At 39.3% G+C, this 16,346-nt stretch overlaps 1 protein-coding gene across 8 annotated transcripts in view; it reads right to left on the bottom strand.

The window, feature by feature from the left end:
* Nucleotides 1–16,346, bottom strand: part of COMT (catechol-O-methyltransferase) — a 52,201-nt gene that overhangs the window by 28,014 nt on the left and 7,841 nt on the right. For 4 of the 8 annotated variants that reach the window (XR_005956923.1, XR_005956924.1, XM_041488489.1 and 1 more), the window contains exons 1-4: nucleotides 10,947–10,967; nucleotides 8,677–8,959; nucleotides 6,913–7,106; nucleotides 5,549–5,680 (exon numbers count right to left, since the gene is read on the bottom strand). Coding sequence is in view for 6 of the 8 variants with exons in the window: in XM_041488489.1 (XP_041344423.1) it covers nucleotides 5,549–5,680; nucleotides 6,913–7,106; nucleotides 8,677–8,959; nucleotides 10,947–10,952 (615 nt within the window). In the remaining 2 variants the exon portion in view is untranslated. Of the gene's footprint in view, nucleotides 1–1,912; nucleotides 3,172–5,548; nucleotides 5,681–6,912; nucleotides 7,107–8,676; nucleotides 8,960–10,946; nucleotides 10,968–16,346 lie in introns of those variants that run through there. The other 4 variants (XM_041488487.1, XM_041488485.1, XM_041488486.1 and 1 more) reach the window with 2 other exon arrangements.

The raw sequence follows: 16,346 nt of genomic DNA, 5'->3' as shown, positions 1-16,346 counted from the left end.
GAAGGATTGCTTCCATGGATGCTGTTATGCAAAAGTCAGTAGTGCCAGGTTTGATTATGTCTTAAATCCTCCTTCTTTCTTGTACACAAATTGGTTCAATATTTTGAAAGACGGTATCGTGTCCCTTTGAGGTAACAGAGACTCTGGCAGAAACCAGATGTCACTCTCATGTACTGCCTGAATCACTAAGACAGCCTGGACAGAAACTGTCATCTGGAGGATAGGTGTAAATTACCAGTATTTGGTGCTATTATGTGTTTCAGATGTGAGCTGTGAGAATTTGCAGAGATCTATGTATGTTGTTTTAGGGAAGTTCTTCCTCTTGGGAGCTTTCTATCATGGTGCACTCTCATGGGCACTCCTTAAACACATGCTCCACATGCACCATTCCATACACAGTTTTTGCAAGCATAGGTTGTGTCTTCTAACTGTAATAGGCTGATGTTGCAGTAACACTCAGTAGGTTTTTAAAATATGTTTGAATTAGAAGATCCACTGTCTGCCTTTTCCTTCTCCCAGAATTCAAAGTGTGACTTTATTTTGAAAAGTGCCTCCTTTCCCTGGGAGATTTCACATTTATGTGTCAGTGACTGCAGATCATATTTGCTCAACTGACCAAAAGCCTTTTTTCTAATTGTCAGTCATGCAAACTGAGTCAGGCTTTTTTTCTTTTCATCCCTTGCCACCAATAATTAAGAACATTTCAAAAATGTAGTGAAGTGGAAAAATTTTTCTTACATATGGAATTCTGCAGATATTCTGTTAGAACATACATTGTGTTTATTTTTACAATTTGCCATGTAGAAGATGCTTTCTAATTAATTAAAATACTTTTTTTTACTAAAAGGTGGCTGTTACATTTGCCATATGTATTACAAATACATTATTCACTACTTCATCTTTTGAAATAGCCACCGAACAGGTTCCCACCTTTTCTAATCTTCTTGACAGTCTCTTGAACAGTAATTTTGGCCATTATTCTGATCCGCTCTTGGAAAATGCAGAAGACTCTACCTGTTTACTCTTACTCATCCTTCTGAGACTGGTTTGCTCATCAGCCTGGGGGATGTGCCCTGCTGTGACAGGACTGTCTGTTGGGTGCAAAGGTGTTCAGGGCTAAACACAAGCGAGGATTCTTTGGAGTCAAGACATTAGATGTACAGACAAATTTTCTGGTCCACCATAGGTATCCAGATTTTCCAGTTTTCCCTAGAAACTTGTATATGCCAGTAAATGTAGTTGAAGATTATTTTGCATTGCAAATTTTGCAAAAATTGTTTCCAACCACCTGAAGGACTTTGGTCCAATGACTTGGAGTTGTGCTGAATACCAAGAGGATGTGCTGCTCAGCAATGTTACAGAACTAATCACTGACTTACAGTACAAGATGGAGGTGTTAGAACTCAGTGTTGGCTCTACACAGAACAGCACAGCAGAGTCACCTGATGCTGCTTCTGCATAATCTAACCCAGTACAGGAACTCTTGTGTCTTTCATTATATATGACAGAGTTACCTTGTCAGGAAAACTCTGATATGTTGCCTTCTCCTGTCCCTTTGAAATGCACGCTTTACAAACTGGCTGGGTCACCGTGGCTTGCTTGGTCCATTTCTAAACTGACTCTTAGCCTGTTCTAGTTTTCTTTTGGTGATCCTCTGTTCCTTACTAGTGTCCCGGAGGTGGATTATTCTGCAGCATACAGGCCAGAGCAGGGACCACTGCAGTAAGGTGGGCTATACAAGGAAGAAACTCATAACAGGCTTGAAAAAATTCATACTGGGAAAGACAAGAATGGTTGTCCTTGATTTTCACTCTGATTTTTAACTATTGGATCTTTCTGTGTCTGTTTCACATCTGGAAGCCTCACATGCAGTACAGAATTCATCGGAAAAATGAATGTCATGCCCCTGCTCTGTTGTTTCTTACTTTTTATTTAGAAATGTGACTGTTGCTGCCTTATATAATCACAGCAGGACATGCTAGGAACTGCCACGGAATTTCTGCATTGTTCAGGTGAGTTAGAGACTTCATATTTGGCTTTGAATCTTCTCAATGACAACCCACACTATTCACATGGTGTAACAGCACTGAGGTTAACCAGAGCATGCAGGAACCACCTGCTAAAACCCATTCTCTCTGGACTTTATTTCTGTACAGCATCTTAAACATACCCAGCATTTCAGAGTAAGCAGCTTGCCCTGCCCCTAAAAGCACGTACTATGTATGTACAGTATAATGAGGGAAAACCAGCGTTTCATCAAGGTCAAATATTATGTAGTTTTGTATTCTTTTGGAAAGAGTCTGCTCCTTTTGTTACCTGTTACTGTATTTATTTTAATCTGTTTACTACTTCAGTTTTCCCTGCCTCTGCATGGGCAGATTAATAATTTTATTTGTTTGTGTTTTCAAAATTCTGTTTTGTTGTTCTCATCACTGCATGGGTCTGCCTTCTTTCAGTGTGTGCTCTCTTCTCTCACATAGAGATGATTAACTTTTGCACTAAATGTGCAAAGAAGTATCTGATCTCACAACAGGAGCTTTCACTGCATCAAGAGGCATGCTAGTAATTTAGCAAAAATAGGGCACATGAAATGGTCTTTTTTTGCAACATGGATGTTTTTTTCCACTCTTGCTAATGATTAATGAGTTTAGCTTGGGGACACAAGTCTTCAGAAGTTGCAGCGTATTTCTCCACCCTAAACCTAAACTGTGGTTGTTCAAGTTGAGTTCAAAATGCCAGACTGTTGTTTGATGATGTGTTGGTCAAGGCAAGGCAATCTGCATCACCTTGGGTTTGCCAAATCAATGTGGAACCATGGCACAGACCATATTTTGGTTTCTACCTTGCCTAAAAAGATCACTAATGCTTGTTTAATTACAAGCTCCAAAATAAAAAAATAATAGTAATAAAAAAACTGGTAAAGCATAGACAAGTTAACCTGTGCAGTTGCATTTACATCATTTGAAACAAAAGTTGATTGTTAATGACTCTTTATCCCAAAAACACAGCCTTCTCCATGGCATCTTCCACTTGCATATATTCCAGATGAGATGGGTAGTTAGTGCATTGGAAATGGGGGCTCTTGCGGACATAGTTAAGGAAATCTGGAGCTCCTGGGAAAATTATATTGTCAGCCAGAAGAACTGAGCCCTTCCTCAGCAAGTTGCATTCCTAAAAAGAAGAGAAATGGCTTCATAGTGGCTGTTAGGCAGACATTGGCTTGAATGTAATGTACTTTCATGTTAACCAGGTATACTCGCATGCCTGCATCCAAAAACCCATTGTGGTACAGGTCTGGAAGGTGAGAGAGACATGGGAGAAGCTGAGTAACTCTCGGGTCCTTTGTGCTCATTTGCTAAGTTTTTCTCTTTAAGTACAACATTAGAGATGCTGATTCTGAAACAGCCAATCAAGTGGAAGTGTGTACTTTGCTCCTCAGCTTCTTTCCAGCTATGTCTGTATGATCAGTAAGGTGGCTTTGTTTTGGCTGTCATGCCTCATGTTTAAATTTTTTTTTAATATGGCATTAAACTGTTGTAGTAGCTCTTTAGGTCACCTGAGAGTAGCATGTACTGCTTTGGCCAGTCTCAGTCAGACTCCAAAACTGCTAAAAGAATGAAAGATTTTCTGTGCTTGTTTTCCTTTCATCTTGAACAACTTCCTGCCATTTTGTTTGGGATCTGGGCATGAAGCAAGGTTTTCCCACAATGAAGATCCCTCTGACAAATTTCCATAAGACATAACTAACTAGAAATAGTCACTTCAAGTGCAATGTTTATCTTCAGTAAACCTAAAAAACTAATTTTTACTGGTTGCTTATCTGGGCTTACCAGCTGTTTTAAAACAAAGTCTGTAGCTAAATCAGCTTGTTGTTATCCTGTGGTTACAGGCAGTAGCTGTAGCCAAACATGGGGTGTTTTTGGTCACTCCCAGTCTGTGAGAGCAGTTCTGCTGATGAGTGTCCTGCAGAAGCCGTTGTGCTTTTTGCTCTTGCCTCTGGGGACTGAACACCAGTCAGCACAGTAGAAGTGATTTTAAAGACAGGTCAAATACCCTCCAGTCTGTTTCTATTGCACAGCTTACAGAAGCTTAAAAGAGACAACATACTGGATTTTCCACTGGTCATCAGGATTTCAGATGCTCTTCAAGTCTGGCTTTTTTGTCTGGACCACTTCCAATATATACATATTTCATCTGAATAAATTCATACTTCATATTCACTATTCATACTGCAATATCTGCTGAGAATACATTTTAGAAGGTTTGTGACATCTGAGGAAATCTGAGGATCTTTTCTTTGTCTTTTGCCTCTTAATTTCATGGGAGTTTTTTTGCAACTTTGTATCACAGTTGCATCAAACTGACCACTGCCATGGAACTAAACCGTCTGTTTGTTTTGGCTGTATTGGGAGGTTAAGTTCTGATAAGGATGTACTGTGGAAAGAGCTCAGTCATCCTTACACAGGCAGTTTAAAAGAAAGCATTCTCTGAATACAAAATAACTGTACTGAGGGAATATTTTCTTCAGCTACTGCTGTGTAAATTCAATACTAGCTGTTCATAACCCCAAACAAATTTCCTTTTCAAACCGCTTTCTGGAGGCCAGGGCTTAAAACTAAAAAACCAGGGAGGCTGGGTCAGAAAATAGTGTTGTAGTCCTCAGGCAGGGGTCAGGAAGTATTTGGCAGGTTCTCAATTTAAGAGGCAGGCTCAAAAAAAGTAGATTTATTTGTGAAGAAAATAATTGAAAAATGATACTTCCGTAGAAGTATGCTAGGAGAGTGTATGTGCTGTGTTTATAGGCACGGATGTTGTCAATCTCAGTTATTTAACACCTGAAAATACCTTCCTATCCAGAAGTCCTTTGCCACTGCCTACTGCTGTTACAGCCAACTTATTTTGCAATACCCACAGCAATGGTTAAGGCAGCTTGAGAAAAAATAAGCATAATTTTTACACATTTGGGGCTGGACATAGAATTTCCCTAGGAAATTCCTGGCTGGGCCAGTCTGCACTCTTCTTAACATTTCTTTGCAGCCAATTAATTAGGTGCAGTGCAAGGACTCCAAGACAAGTCATACTCTGTGCTACCATAGCCATGCTACCAAAATGGCTCTGCTGGCACCATAGACCGAGGCAAAAAAAAAAGGGTACTGAGGAAATCAGAGAGGTGTGGAGCTGGGATATGCAGGTCTCAAGTCTCACCTGCTCCCAGGAGCAGGATGGGCTTTGGTCAAGTGTTCTGGTTGGTGACGATGCACACACTCCTGGGAGTGTAAGACTCAGGCCTACTCCTCCAGGTAGGATTTCTACTGCACACTTGTATGTTCAGGAAACAGAATGGTTCAGCAGTACTCAATGAGTCCTGAGCTATGTAGTGTTGGCACTTGTCCTTAACAAAAGTTTAGGGTCTGTCCTTCAAATTCTCTTTTCTTGTAAGGCTGCCAGACTTCATTTTACATCACATGAGGTCACTCATAAATAGAAGCCTCACAGACATGAAGATATTTGCTGCTTTACTTTTAAGACTGGAATTGTGCAAACTGACCTGAAGCAGGATGGTGTCTGGTGTGTATCTGTCTTTCCAGTGGTCCAGGAAGACAAAATCCAGAGTATCCACTTCATATTTTTTTTTCAGCTGGGGGATAATTTCCTCTGAAGGGCCTTCAAGGAGTTTTACCTGGAATACAAATCCATGTGATGAATTGCAAACCATTAAGAAAAGTCACATGCTCACAGCTCATTCTGAATTGTAGCCAGGCATCAGGGATCATGTTTATAGCTCAATATTGTGTCAATTGAATTATTTGGTAGGGTTAGGTCAAATGTACTTTTTATTTTTGACAAACCAACTCAGTTAAATTTCAAAATATGAATTTCAGTGGTTTGGATTTTGTTGGTTTTTTAAATTAACAACAGAAAAAGTGACCCAGTTTTTTTTGTTGTATAATGTGTGTCTTTACTGGAAGCATAGAAATCTCCTGTTGAAAACAGTGGTTTTGATTACTTTTTTTTTTAGTTACATCTCAGTTGAGTCTTGTAGTCCAAGGGAAGCAAAAAATGCAGAGAACCGGTTAGGTTAGAAAAAAGATGGAGGCTACAGTATGTAAAATTTATATGGCCAGGAGAGGGAACAGACAGGACAGAGGCTGTTACATCTTCCTCACAGGTTTATTGGAGTAACTACTGTTAAACTGAAAGCAGCTGCTGCACGTGGATTTTTGTTAGGCAAACACCATATACTGAGAGAGGAGGAAAAAATGGTGAGGAAATGTCTGTTTTATGACTCATAGCTGATCAGGAGATTAAGTCAGATGGGGAAATGCAGTTTTAGATGTCACTGGTACTTCAGGTTCTCTTCAAGAAGTTAAGAAACACATTAGAAGGTCCCTTGGTGAGACTTATTTCCAGTCCACTTTCCAGTGTTTCCAGCTCCATTAAAGTGAGATGTCTACTGAAAAGACAGGCACTTCTTAGGTACGAATCCCCCAACCTGAGGGGGGATATAGACTGGAAATGCCTGCATCTCAACCAGCTATAGAGAGTCAAGACACCTCTGACTGCACCAAACTTAGGTATGGGTACTGTGACCAGCTAGATTTGGGTAAATACGTCTCATTTGAAGTCCACTGCACATAATACAACTGATTCCTGTGAGCTTTTGTAACAAATTGAACTATGGTTTTTTCGTAGTTAGTCTTGACACCAATTTGAACCTTTTAGTTTATATTGAGAAACCCAGTATTCTTCTGGCTTTTGTAAGGCAACATAGTGAAGTCCTGCTGTGAAAGGTCAGGCACTGTAACTAAGCATGGAGCTGGTTAAATTTATAAAGGCCCATGGGTACAAGAAAAAAACAAAACAAAATCTAACCAGTTTTGCTGTAGTGGTTACAGACAAAATGGTATTTACCTTATCTTGTACTCCAGCAAACTCAATCATCTGTTTAGCTATAGCAGCAAATTTTGGGTTGAACTCCACAGTGAGCAGACGAGCTCCTGGCTTCAGTAGCCGAGAAATCCTCACTGCTGAGTAGCCACAGTACGTTCCCAGCTCCAGGGCAACTGATGGATTGGCCTCTTCCACTGTCTTGTCCAGAATTTTACCTGATTAAAATGGGAAAAGATTACCTACTGACAAAATCAAGCTGGTTCATATACAGAAGAGCAAGTTAGTGACAAGAAACTTAAAAAATTCATGTACTCAGTTGCTCAAGACATTCAAAAATTAAGAGTTCATGTCAAATTATATTCTGTATACTTTGCAAACTGGCTTGTGATCAAGTTAATCATGGACATTTTAAGTTTCCAGGTGCAAACTTTCAACTAAAAGAAATCTCAGTTTCACAATATACACATTTCTGAATAATGAATTCCCTGAATTAACTTATATTCCCTGAATAAAATTTATGTAATTCCCTGAATCAACTAATTTATAGTGTTAGAAGGGGGAAATGCAGTCATTTTTTCCAAGAATTTACTGCAGAAACTGGCCATATTTGTGAAATATGTAACTCCTGGATTTTGAGTGCTCATATTTGCTGCTAATGTTACTTGCTGTAGTCTGATACAAAATTTCTTATTCCAAATACTCATCTTTAAAGGAAAAAAGAAAAGTGTACTTACAAAGCTGCAAAATATTTGGTTTCACTGCATGAATTTGTGGGGTGGAAAATATTAGTCAATTGCTAACAATGTTCCCAAAAAGAAGTGACAGTGACTATATTCAGTCCTTTTGAATGAAAGGATTTATTTGTGAGATATATTTGTGAGAAATTTCCTCTTATTTGTATGGCTAGAAACTTGATAACTAAACTCAAAAAGTAGTGGAAGTTTAAGTATTCCTACTCAGCCATGACCCACAGTTCTGCTCCCCTAAGCACCCCAGCCAGGTATGCTGAGGAGCTACTTTAAAAAACTACACATGTCAGAAGAGCATTTTTATTACAATGCTTACAGTTGTTTTTCATTAGCTATGTTAATCCCAGACTAAGCAAATTTCCCCAGAAATTTCCCAGCAAGAGGTACTTTTGTTTCTAATTCATAAGGGAACATATTAACATTTTGCCACTATAGTTTTTTGAAAAGATTGCTGCTTTCCTGCAGCTATGAAAAAGAGGTTTTGTTTCCATATTTTTCTTTAGGAGACAAGAACAAGATGATTTACTTGCTAAATAGTAACAATGTCTGATATTGTATGACATGGACAGGATTTCTCCCTTCAACAGAAACTTCTAATTTATGCTTGTATACACAACATTCATATAGTTAAACAATTCTGGGGTTTTTTCAATTTGCTATCTTATTGTTAAGGATCTGAAAGTATTTAACATAATGAATTATGCCTTGAAGGCACCCTATGTAAAAAGTGAGGTATAATGCAACCCTGGATTTTTCCCATAAGTTGCCACTCTCTGCTTACACACTTGCAATGTGCACAACACAGAAACCCACATCTGGTGCTGTGACTTTCTGGATGAGTCACTGGATACCCCTCCTCAAAAACTTCTGCACAAGCAGGCACAACTGTTCACAGAGCTACTCTGCTGACCGCAAGGCTCTGTGGGTTGGGGTTTTTGCAGCAGCAGAAGGAAGTTGCCATGTGAATACAATCAGATATCCTGTACTGTGCTAGTCTTGAAGGATCTTTTCAGATGCTGAGCCCTGCTGCAATTACCTTTCTCATCGCCCACGTTCATGGCCCACTCTTTCTGGGAGCAGTATTTATCTATAGTGTCCAGCACACTACTGGGGTCTCCTCTGACTGCATTCTGCAGCACAAAATTTAAAATCCTCTGCTCTTTGCTCTGATTCATGATGAAATTGGTTACTTTCTCCCGGATTATTTCATTCCAGACAAGGGCAGCAGTGGCATTTTTCCTGATGAGCAACACAATGACCAGCAAAATGAAAACGAGGATGAAGACAATGAACAAAGGGACTGAAGAGCTCTCCAGCATCTGGAAGAAAAGAGGAAAACAACAGAGGGTTAAGGTGGCACAGGAGAGGGCTGTCCTTTTGTAAATATTGAACTAAATAACCCACAACCAACCATGCTGAACAGGAACACGCAGAGTTTAATTATGATTTTGTCTAAAGTAGCTGTAAAAGGCTCTCTGTCACTTGGTAATGGATGGTGCTCCATAGCACTTCCTTTAGAAGCCAATTCTACAGGCAGTCAACAAGTAGCTTTATTTAATGCTCTGGTCCCTTCCCCCACAGAGCTGCTCAGTCCTGGCTCCAAGCATGCCACTGCACAAGGAGCTTCCAGCTCCAACAGGAGCTACAACATCCTCAAAAATTTTGCCTAAATTACCCAAGACCAATGACAAAGGGTCATTGACAAAGGGTCTCATTCTAGGAGATAACAACATTCCTCCGAATCTCTTCCTACTTGTTCTTGCTTCTCTTTTTTGTTTCCCCAAATATTGTCCCAGAAAAATCCTATTTTTATGGATGGTCTGACCTCTATTCTGTAGTGGGATTTGGCATATACACATGGGGAAAATCTATCCCACTACTTAAATTTTGAATCATCATGCAGAACACATTTTGACTTCAGAAGATGACTGAGTTTCCATGGAGATATGCTCAAGATACAGTACAGCTGATTTTGTTCAGTCATTCTCTTATCTTGGTTGCAGAGCAAGTATGATTTGTTTGGAGCTGTTAAAAGTCTATTTCTTTTGTTTTCAAGCAGTCACCAATGTTAACAGTTACCCTTAATGCTTCTCTTGCAAAGTCTGACCTGAGACCTTTCCTTTCAGAGCCTGCCAGTGTCATTAGCACATTAATATCTTGTTTCTTGGACCTTCTGAATATTTTTTCCTAGCTAATATGAGCCTGCTTCATTACTTCAACAGGATCATGAAGGCCTGGATGTCAATTTTTCTTCCTTCCCTCTGTGCAGAAGTAGTTCTACTGACCAGGCCCAATTGTCCTGCACCTTTCAGATGGGACTTCAGCTCTTTTTAGTTTTTCTACATGAAAATTTTTGACATTATTTCTCCACTAAAAACTTCAATAGAGCTATGGAAAGATCATTAGTTTAACATTAAATATCTCTCTAGCTTCACTTGACTGGTCTTTACTTGACTTTCATGGCTTAGTTGATTATATGGTTGTTGTTGATGGATTCGGATTACTGACACAGGTGAGAGATAATTATTCTGAACTGCAATGAATGGATGGAGCCCAGAAAACACTTCCTAAGGCCAGCAGATCTCTAACTTTCCTGCCTCTGGACACATGAAACTGTGACCCTGCAAACCCGTGACTCACTTGGTGGCAGTCCAGCTACAGTCAGGTCCCTCTAGCACTGAAGAGTGCTGGCATTCAGAATTACTGCAGACCACTGCCAGACATAATTCTCTGTTACAATGGATACTTTGGCATTCTCTGAGCAGGCCTTACCACAGGCTGTTGCTTCAGCACTATGAGATCCTGCCAGCATGCTTGGGGCTGCCTTCAAGGATCTGTTAGACAGCAAGAGTGGATGGGAGCAGCAGGATGAACTAGGTAGTGTATTTTTGGGGAAAAGCTTTCCTCCCTTATTGCTTAGCATTGATATGAGACCATTTAATGAGATTTCTCCAAACAGGGAGAGACAGCCTCTGTAGGCTAACTCAGCCCTGCTCCCTGTCCTGCAGGAATGCTGAGACTTCTTTTTCAGACTGACTGAATCAAATACTCAGAGGGATCCACTTTTTACAGTGCCTCAGATCTTTGCACTTGAATCCCACATGAATGCTACCACACATAAGAGGTACCACACGTAAGAGCAGAGCCCACCTGCCTCCCCAGAGGTTGGCCACAGGTAGAAACAACCTACGGAGTACATGCTGATTTTTTCCTTCCTAGATGAGTTCACTTAATTTTTGAAGTATCAATGTTTTTCAACTACTGGAATTTTTTTATTGTTAATATCTCTGTATAACATTCCAGCACCTTCATAAACTGGCAGTATGGGTTGTTCTTAGCAGAACTCCTTCAGGAGGCAATTATTCTGAAAACTACTTTCCAGAGAAGGTACCTTCTAAAAAGAGAGAAAAGGACACTTTTGGTTTTCTTTTTTTTTTTTAACATAGTATTTTTCAAAGTTTGTCCTTCTTTATTTCTGTCTTCTTAGGTGTGAAAATAAATTTAGTGACAGCAGCAGACTGTAAAGGCAGTCTGCCAAGAGCAAGAGGCATGGTGATGGTCATGCACCCAGAGGGAAAAAAGATCTGTACCAAAATAGGTAATTGCTTTCATATTCTTAGCTGGAAAATATTTGATATGAAAATTAAGTGTGTAATTCAACCAATTTAAAACTACCACTACCTAGGAGACAGTCGTGTTATGACAGCTTTAGAAAATGCAACAGTAATTTTAGCTTTAATGTGGATTCATGAGATTCATTAAGTATGCAATAAAACTTGCATACAGTCAAGTTTCCCATAACCACTTATTACAAGGCAGCCACTCTTATTATTTAAAGCTTATACTGAGGTTCCAAATACACAGGTTAGCACTGCAACCTCTTCTGTGCTTTAGAAACACCATAATAAAGGGAGCCTTCTCTTTGAAAGCTAGAATTTGAAGTGGAAAATAGCAGGGAAATGAAAAATTCAGCAAGGGAATAAACAGAAAACTGGAGGGACAACATTATAGGAAGGAATGAATAACATGTATCAGTACATCTGGTTTTGAGAAGACAGAGTTTAAAAGAAAACATATTAAAATTTCATGTCCAAACCTGTCAAACTACTGATGAGTCTTTCTAAAGCACTGAGTTATTTTCTTATGCATCTAATCTTACTCATTTTGGCAGGTTTCATAAGACCAAATCATAACTTGATAATGCAGCTCAGCAGTTTTCCCCTGATGTACACCATAATCAAACAATCAGCATTTGAATGGGAGTACCTCTGTTTCAGATTACAGAGATTTAAAAAGACATTTTCAAAGAGAGAAGCGGACACAAAATGTGGGAATCTGCTGTGGAGATGAAATACCTAAGTCATTCCAATGGCTTTAAAAGAAACCATGAAAACTGGCTCAGACTTAGGGATCTGCTATTATGCCAACAGATGTCAAGTTAGGGGATTCAGTATCCCCTTACTATCATATGATAGTAAATTTTTCAGTTTTTCTAAAATCATAAAATGCCCATGTGATGGAGCCCAAACCAATACATCCTGTTCTTTATTCTCATGCAGCTGACTCCAGCCATTTCACCAAAGGTTATAATAAGGATCTTTAATGCTATTTATCAATCCTTCTGGTACATTTTTCCAACCTCTGCTAAAAAATAATTGCTCCTAGAATTCCCTGATGTGAAAAAATAAGGATTAGAACAATTGGTAACATCCATTTTTAAGGTAAATCCAAGTAACCAGATTGAACTGAGATCTTTTTCAGTGTTTTGTAAAAACTGTACAAAGTTTTCATAGCACTGTTAGAGGAAGCTGTATGGAAATGTGATGTAAACTACTGATTGCAACTGCTTCTCTGATTCCAAACCAACATTCCTTTGCTAAAAACTGATGTTTTGTTTATTGAGAAGAAAAATAAGAATGTGAAAGTAAGCACCTTTAAATGGTCTAAGTTTTAACAAAAGCACATACCCTAGTGAGATTCACACTCAGTGGATTAAAGAAGTATCAAGTTTGACTATTTAACTCTTCTTACATTTCACTACATTATGAGTAATTAACAAGACATCATTTCCTACAGATGCAAAAATAAGAGATGACAAACATTGAAATACTTGTGAGGTGGAAAACTGCTGGATAGAACATTTTTCTAATCAAGATGAATCCTACTAAGCCTAATTACAGAGCTTCTCATTACAGTTTTAGCTTGGATAAACTGATACTGCTTTGCTTTGTATTGAAAATTAAGTCCTAAACATTATCACAAAAACTCCACCCTTTTGTACAAAGACAGCACATCCATTAGCCTGCTATTCTCCAGGGCTGGAATGAGAGTAAACTTTGTGACCCTGAGCCAGGGGACTTAGCTGTGAGTCTCATTTTTTTCTAATCTGGCCTTGGATTGGCTGTTTTATCTTCCTCTGTGTTGCCACAAGAGTTAAAGTTACTGCTACTTGTGTAAACTTTCAAGGCATTGTAAAGCTGAATCAATCTTTTTCAGAAAAGTCCCTGCTATGAATGTATGGATAACACCTGAGGAAAGGCAAAGTAGTTTTGTCTGCACAGCAAATGCCTATGTGACATTATTATTCTTGAGTTTATGAACAACTGGGAAAATGTGGAGACAAGCAGTGCTTCAAATGCTTTCCCAAAGGGCTTTCAGCCAGCTGACAATTCAGGCCTCTGAGGAAAGATGGTACATGCAGTCTTGCTATAATTTTTCATGCATTTAATCTAACTGCCAAGTACTGGTTGGTTGTTTAAGAGTTCATTACGAGTCTCCACACATCCAGACAGTACTTTAGCATTCTGGTGCTAAAGGGTTTAGAATCTAATTTTGACTTTATTAACTCACATAACCTGGTGAATGGGGAGCACTTGATAAGTTTATATCATTCAACCTTTTTCAGCTTCTGCTGAAATTATGCCTTTAGACACTGATGCACTGAAGTATGCAGAGGATTTGCACACTAGTAAGGATATATTAGCTGTTTATGAAGCATTGTGAAAACAATGCAGAAGAGTCAGCACATTTCTACACATATTTTAACAATGTTCTGCACTAGGCCAGAGGAGATCTGTGCTGTGCTGGGACTGGAGTTTCTGACTCTTAGTCCTATGCTGTCTGGAATGAGGCAATCTCTCTTTTGTGGCATTTTGTTTTTCTTGATGTTTTCCCAGAGAAAGAAAGGCTGAGTATTCTGGTCAGAAAGTCTAAACTAACTTCTGCCAAACATATTGTATCCTGTTGCTGTAGGCAACACAATTCAACAGCTTCGTAATTTAGTACATTTAAAGGTCAAAAAAAATCTTTTTACCTTCTATTCTTTCGTTACTGTTTATGTATTTTCAAGTGAGTGCAACTGTTTTGTGAAGAATAATCATCATATTGCCAAATGTGAATAGCTTGTATTTCAATGGAAACTTAGTCTGGGAGCCTGACATTCAGATTTTCCACTGACATCATGAAAACAATCTGAACAGACTTTATATAATTTTTCATTATTTCTTGCCTGAAATCTAGATCTTCCTCTCAGTTTTTTTCAAATTACTGTAATTTAGCTTCACTGCCACAATTACAAAAATTTCTGTCTTCTATAAATGCAAAGTTCTGATGATTGTTTTCTGCCCCCATAGCCTTTTGTCTTCCCTCTTCTCAGGCTGAAAGGAAACAAATACAAGTTTCTTCCTACTGAATGAAAGGAAGAGAACAGAAAAGTGCATATTGCCTACTTGGGAGCCCCATCAAATAAGCTTCATAAGGGTGTTTAAATTCATTCTCCCCGCACAGATTTCAATTAGGATAATTGCTACCCACTTAAAACTCCCTTCCCAGTAGCCATTCTTTAGATGGTATTCGGTGCTATTACCCAAAGCAGAAGGATTATATAAAGCTTGTGTGCCCCATAAGGAAGTGCAGTGTTTAGAATGAACTGGCCACACAGTGAGGCCTCATCTCCATCCAATAAGCAGGTCCACAGGAATTTGTAGCATTCTAATCCAGACTGACCTAGTGAACACACTGAAGGATTAAAGCCAGAGTTTGGGGGGAGAGAATTCTTCAAGGATAAGAAATGCACTTTACCAAGCCTTAAGCAAAGACAGCTTTTCAGGAATAAGACCCTTTCAGGTACCCCTAGGGAGTGTTTGTTTCTGATAGTCCTTATTCCTACTGGAGCACTGCAGATGTGTTTGTACTATTTGTACCAGTGTTTAAAACCAGTGGTTCGGGTGGCTCAGCAGAACTGAACAAATCCTACCTGGGAGGCAGTGGACTGACAAAAGCAGAAAGCCTTCTGCCCTGACAGCACACTAGGAGCTGGTCTGTGAAGAGTTTTCTAAGCTAAGATTTTCATGTTCCCCAGGGAGTAAAATCAAGCTGTTATTGAATGATTTTGCCCCAAATGAAGGTAGGGAGAAAGGGGTGGAAGAGAAAGACCAAACTGGCTAACTGTTGTCAGGACAGACCTATTTCACAGCCTCTTCCTTATATCACATGGCTGAATCCTTAGTGTCCCAAATCCCCACTGCACGCTCCTGCCCTGCTTCCAAGTCTACCAGCTAATCTACTGTAAATCTGTCTCTCTCCCAGCACAGCTTTCTGCTGTCCACAGGCTGCTCTTCAGGCTGGGGGGAATGCACAACTGAAACTTGGTAGTGAGGACACCTGCTGAGGGATCTGAAGGATTAGGAAGGAAATCTCTGCTGAAATGATGACTTATTTCTATGAAAATTAACAACTCTAACACGCCAGGCAAGGTGGGATTCACCACAGCATAGCAGGTAATCAAACACTGTGTGGGAAGAGGGAGCCTGAGATAGAGCAGGGTAGGGATTGGCTTCAAATCCTGGGTGAAAGCTCTTCCCAGAAAAGTGCCTGGAGTGGGCATAGAGGGTCTCTGTCTAGAAATTGCTTTCTGAGAGAGCTTTAGAATGGCCTCATACATTAAGGTCTGTTTTCAAGGACTGCTGCCAAAATTATGTTTTTTTTTAAAAAAATTCCCAGTCACTTTTAATTCCAGTGATCCTGAAGGAATGCTGAAAGACAACAGTATGAGACTGGCAGATGTAAGCTGGGTACCAGACTGCTGAGAAATATTGCTAAACTTGGGTGGTAAGTAAGTTGCTCGCAGTGTTAATGTGATCAAACTCTTTTCTCATTAATGCAAACTAAAGCTGTAAACCAGAAAGTTTTTTCTTTTGTATTTCAATACTGCAAAACTGTGCAAATGCAGAACTGTGGTTCTGACCCTGAGGGCTTTGTTGGAGAAGCCCATGACTGAGTAAGCAGAAGTGCAGAGACAAAGTAAAGGTTGTTTAAGGTTGTTTACAGAGTTTATCAGTATGACGTTGACAGTATTGGTAAATATGAGTTTGTTTGTAAAGGACAGAAAGTAAAAAAATATCCATTATGGGCATCAGAAGGATACTCTATAAGCACCAACAGGGCTGGTAAGCAAAAGTACGTGCTTTTTGTCCCTTCTTCAGAGATTTTTGGAGTAGCAGAACTCCCTCTTGAGAATGAAAACCTCCATAAAATACATTTGCAGCAAAACACTTATAAAAGCAGCTATTCAGCCAAATGATGTGACTGAACTTGAATGTGAAGCTTGACTTGCATTCAGCTTTTTCTTCTATATAAATGAATACCAAATTCCAGCATACTTATAGCCATAAATTAAATTTTCAATTTAGTCAGGGTTATCTCATC

This window comes from Pyrgilauda ruficollis, unplaced genomic scaffold (assembly GCF_017590135.1).
Source record: "Pyrgilauda ruficollis isolate IOZ18807 unplaced genomic scaffold, ASM1759013v1 scaffold9, whole genome shotgun sequence".
Classification (NCBI taxonomy): domain Eukaryota; kingdom Metazoa; phylum Chordata; class Aves; order Passeriformes; family Passeridae; genus Pyrgilauda; species Pyrgilauda ruficollis.
Note: the sequence above shows the minus strand (reverse complement) of the source record. Positions and strands in the feature narration are given on the sequence as shown.